Below are 4235 nucleotides of genomic sequence, written 5' to 3'. Positions count from 1 at the left end.
AGCCCATCTCCGCGAGCACGGCCGGCGCGCCCGCCGACCTCAACACTCCCGTGGCCACGTCCGACCTGCCGGCCTTCTTCCCGAGCCTGTTGGAACCGCCGCCTATCTCAGGTGTGTTGGCGCGTGGGCCCGTAGGCGGTACACCCCCGGCTCGACCGATAACGTTGTAAATAAACAATGCGGTTTTTCATTCAGTGCACAGTTTATAGTGTATTTTTGTGTTTTATGTTGACGTGCTCGGAGTTTCAGTATAGTTATTATGTGTTTCGTACGAGTGAAAAGGAAAGTTAGAGTGCGACTCTAACTTAGCCCGGATCGATACAGTTATTTGAATGAAGGAACTTTCATTGTGAATTACCGACGGTAACGTCGCGTCAAAGACGGACGGATTTTTTTTTATTATATTTTGGTTTACGTTGTTAGGGACTTGGCATTAAATGGCAAATATTCAAAATCAATAACTTGATTTTTAAAAATATGCTTTGGGATACCAATTTAAATTTCCACAAATTACGCTATTATGTTGAAGCGCACAATAAAGCCTTCCATGTGGCAAGCAATAAACAGAACAATTTTATTTCACATCGACAGATTCTTTCGAAAAGGTTCACATTACAGATAAAATCGACATTTTATGGCAGATTACAAAACAAATTATAATTTAACTTCTTCATATCGGAAATTTTAAGACATCGAAAACATTTTACATTATTTGAATCGATGCTAAACATAAAATATGAAACCCAACACGGGACTTATTTTGCATGCTAATCTTAATAAATATGATAAATTTTCGGAAGAATATTTTGGATGTCAATTTTTTTTTTTGTTATATTACATAGTTGTGAATATTTATGACAAGGTATGTGATCACAACAACAGTTGGTCAAAATGTTATGATGATAACGAGATATCAGCTTCCGTCTTTATCTGAGGGTCCGCCTTCCGTTCTATAACAATGTCAGCTAAACGCGAACCATTTTAGACTATGCATTTTAAATGTTTATTTTATCAAATATAAATAAATATATGATAACATTATTTTATAGTGATCCTAAGAGAAATGACGTTCATAGATTTTACTAGATTATTTTCATAGAATTGAGTCATCAATAGGAATTAAAAAAATTAAGAATTATTATTATCGTCATGCGAAAATCACAAATAACGTTTTAATTTTTTATCTTTGTATTAACAAAGATAAAACTCTAATTATGCTGCGTATTAACGCAGCATAATTTACGATTAAAACGTGAAATTCAACTACCACGACTTCCAAAATTAATGCGAATACTGAAGCTCTATATTGATTTTCTATTACTTACCTAACGCTCATTTTTAATAAAATTCAAACTACAGGTACTACGCAAAATAATATTATTTTACTAAAAACTACCCAGGCTAACAAATATATCACTTAAGCATTAGCACTTTAACGTTCTGTGCAATATGAAGCTTCTGAACATAAGCTGATGCATTCCATTCGTTGTTACAGGTACATTAGCAGGCGACGAATTATCACTAGGATGTTCACCGCGACGACACAAGCATGAGTCGTCGTTGTCCCCGGGGGCGCGCGCGGAGGACGCCAGCAACGCGTCCAGCGCCAGCGCGTCCCTGTACGGGCCGCCGCTCGGTGCCAAGCGCGCCCCCTCGCCGCCGCTGCAGTGGCTGCTGCCCTCCGGGCCCGGCCCCGGCAGCGTCGACAAGTACTTCCAACAAGAGTACGAGGAGCGCGTGGAGCTGCTGCCCCCTGAGTGTCAGCCGGCCTATTGCCAGCCGCAGGCGTGCCAGACGCAGCATTGCGAGTACCGGCCGCCGCCGCAGCAGCCGCAGCATTGGGAGACGCAGGAGTACGCGAGCGTACCGCAGCCGACCCCCGGCCCGTCCGGCCTGCCCAAGCGGGAGCCGTACCCGAGCCCGGCGAGCGATAGACCGGTACAACTCGCCGAGTACAACCCGTCCACGAGTAAAGGTCACGAAATTCTCTCGCAAGTGTACCAGCAGAGCGCGCAGCCTCTGCGTCTCGTGCCCGTTAAGCCGCGCAAATATCCCAACAGGCCGAGCAAAACGCCGGTTCACGAGCGGCCCTACGCGTGCCCCGTGGAAGGCTGCGACCGCAGATTCTCGCGCTCGGACGAGCTGACTAGGCACATAAGGATACACACGGGCCAGAAGCCGTTCCAGTGTCGCATATGCATGCGCTCCTTCAGCCGGTCTGATCACCTGACGACGCACGTGCGGACGCACACGGGGGAGAAGCCGTTCGCGTGCGACGTGTGCGGCAGGAAGTTCGCCCGGTCGGACGAGAAGAAGAGGCACGCCAAGGTGCACCTGAAGCAGCGGCTGAAGCGCGAGCGCGGCGGCGGGTCGGCGCACGAGCCACACCACGCGTCCCTCTAGCACAGACTGATCGCCACGACGGCCACCGCGACCGCGCCGACTGCGTCGCCAGCCGTCTACAGTGGCGATGCGAGCACTGCGCCGGCGCCCCTGGAGCCCTCGGCGAGCCTGGAGCCTCTCGCGGGCCCGCAGCCCCACGCGGGCCTCGCGCCCGACGCGCCCCCGCCGCCTCCCGCGCCCCTAAACTGAACTATAACTATTTTCACGTTGAAGTTATCAAATAATTTCATCGCTTAGGTGTAAATCGTCTTTAACGAAGCTTTATTAACTCTACATTTGTAAATTCATTGAAATTTATATATCTTTTTATACATATTTGTAATTATTGCGATAGGTAATGATCAACTCGATGTATTTATTTTTGATTAGATAGGATAATTGAATGAAATAGACTGGGAACAAATAGATTCGGAGAGGAATGGCCTAAAATAATGTATGTGTGTTGCACTGGTTTGATAGTGTTGAGAGTTGCGGTGCAGTGCAAACACGTCATATCTTTCAGTAAATTCTGTAGATAATAAATTTATACGAGACCGTTCGGTCATCTTATGCATCGAAAGGTGATTGATCATTGGTGATACGTAATGAGCCTACGGTAGTATACGACTTTGGTCATCAAATGTTTGCCGTCTCCTTTCATTACTAGCTTACGATTTATTGGTGTTGTTCCGTTAAGTGTTTTATCATCGGCAAACATTTTATAACCAGACACTACCATACCGCGTTATCATTAGTAGTTGTAATTGTAAATTTTTATATTGTTCTTGTACTTGAAACTAACGTGAAACAGTGCCATTCATTAACTTTACCACGTGCCACGGCAGATTATTTAATACTAAGTGTAACATGACTGTTGATTAAGTGATAATTTTATATAATGTAATTCATTTGGAATTTCTAGTCGTAGTTATGGGTGTTTGAGTATCCAACTGCGGTTCGTTCTCGTGTTGCTCCTCTCGTTGACTTCTTTCGAATTTACTATTTCTCCTTCATAAGCTTTAGATGAAAACCTTGACGTTTGACGATGTCTGTGTCGAACTTCCCTTGCTCAAGATTTATTTAACAAAATTTGCTCAACTTTCTTTTAGATATAACTCTTATCTAATTTTCATTTTCAATTTTCCCACGCAGCAGTTATTTCCACCTTCGTTGATTTCCAGTGGCATGTATAATTAAATTTGTGTAATTAGACTAATCTAGCAAAGGTAATAGAAGTAGGATTTAAATTATGATCTCTTAATCATTATTAATTATTTACATAGAAAAGGCCCCTATTTATAATACTCATAAGTTTCTTTATACGTAGATATAAATATTTGTTTAGTGGGACGGTCGTTCGTATGAACACAACGGCTGTCGTCGTTTCGCTATTCGTGTAGCTAAATATCACACAAACAAACTTCTTTCTACACAGATGTTGAACGAGCACAAAATAATTGCCTTTCTAATGGTTGTTTACTAGTGTCTATAAATTGTACGTATTTTTCTTTCGTGTCGTTATTAATTATTACGCTTGAATAAAATGATAACGTTATCACACCGAACAAGCAAAATCAAACAAAACAGGGTGGGCCTTTTTGGAGTTTGATCGTTATGAATTTAGAATATCTGACAATAATATTACTAACTTTCAACTAAATGCTATAGATAATCGAGAACGGCGTTCATGAAATTTTTTTGTAAATTCTGATGTAAACAGTACTGGCGCCGTTTTGCCCCCGCTGAATCAATAGAGAATCATTCGCGAATGTCGTTCACGTACATCACGAGTACGCCCATTTGTTATGCTTCTGTTAAATAGTGTGGCTCTTAAAGTTTATACTGTTTTTACT

At 42.9% G+C, this 4235-nt stretch overlaps 1 protein-coding gene across 2 annotated transcripts in view; it reads left to right on the top strand.

Annotated features, from left to right (window-relative positions):
* The window catches only part of LOC119834021 (early growth response protein 3), a 35098-nt gene extending 30869 nt beyond the window's left edge, over positions 1-4229 (top strand). Inside the window, exons 2-3 of one of the 2 annotated variants that reach the window (XM_038358299.1) lie at positions 1-111; positions 1496-4229. The exon at positions 1-111 is cut by the window's left edge and continues 16 nt beyond it. In XM_038358299.1, the coding sequence (XP_038214227.1) occupies positions 1-111; positions 1496-2403 (1019 nt within the window). In that variant the 3' untranslated portion in view covers positions 2404-4229. The remainder of the gene's footprint in view (positions 112-1495) is intronic. The other variant, XM_038358298.1, reaches the window with a different exon arrangement.
* The last annotated feature ends 6 nt before the right edge of the window (positions 4230-4235 follow it).

This window comes from Zerene cesonia, chromosome 18 (assembly GCF_012273895.1).
Source record: "Zerene cesonia ecotype Mississippi chromosome 18, Zerene_cesonia_1.1, whole genome shotgun sequence".
NCBI classification, from domain to species: Eukaryota; Metazoa; Arthropoda; class Insecta; order Lepidoptera; family Pieridae; genus Zerene; species Zerene cesonia.
This window is presented reverse-complemented; position numbering and strand designations above follow the sequence as displayed.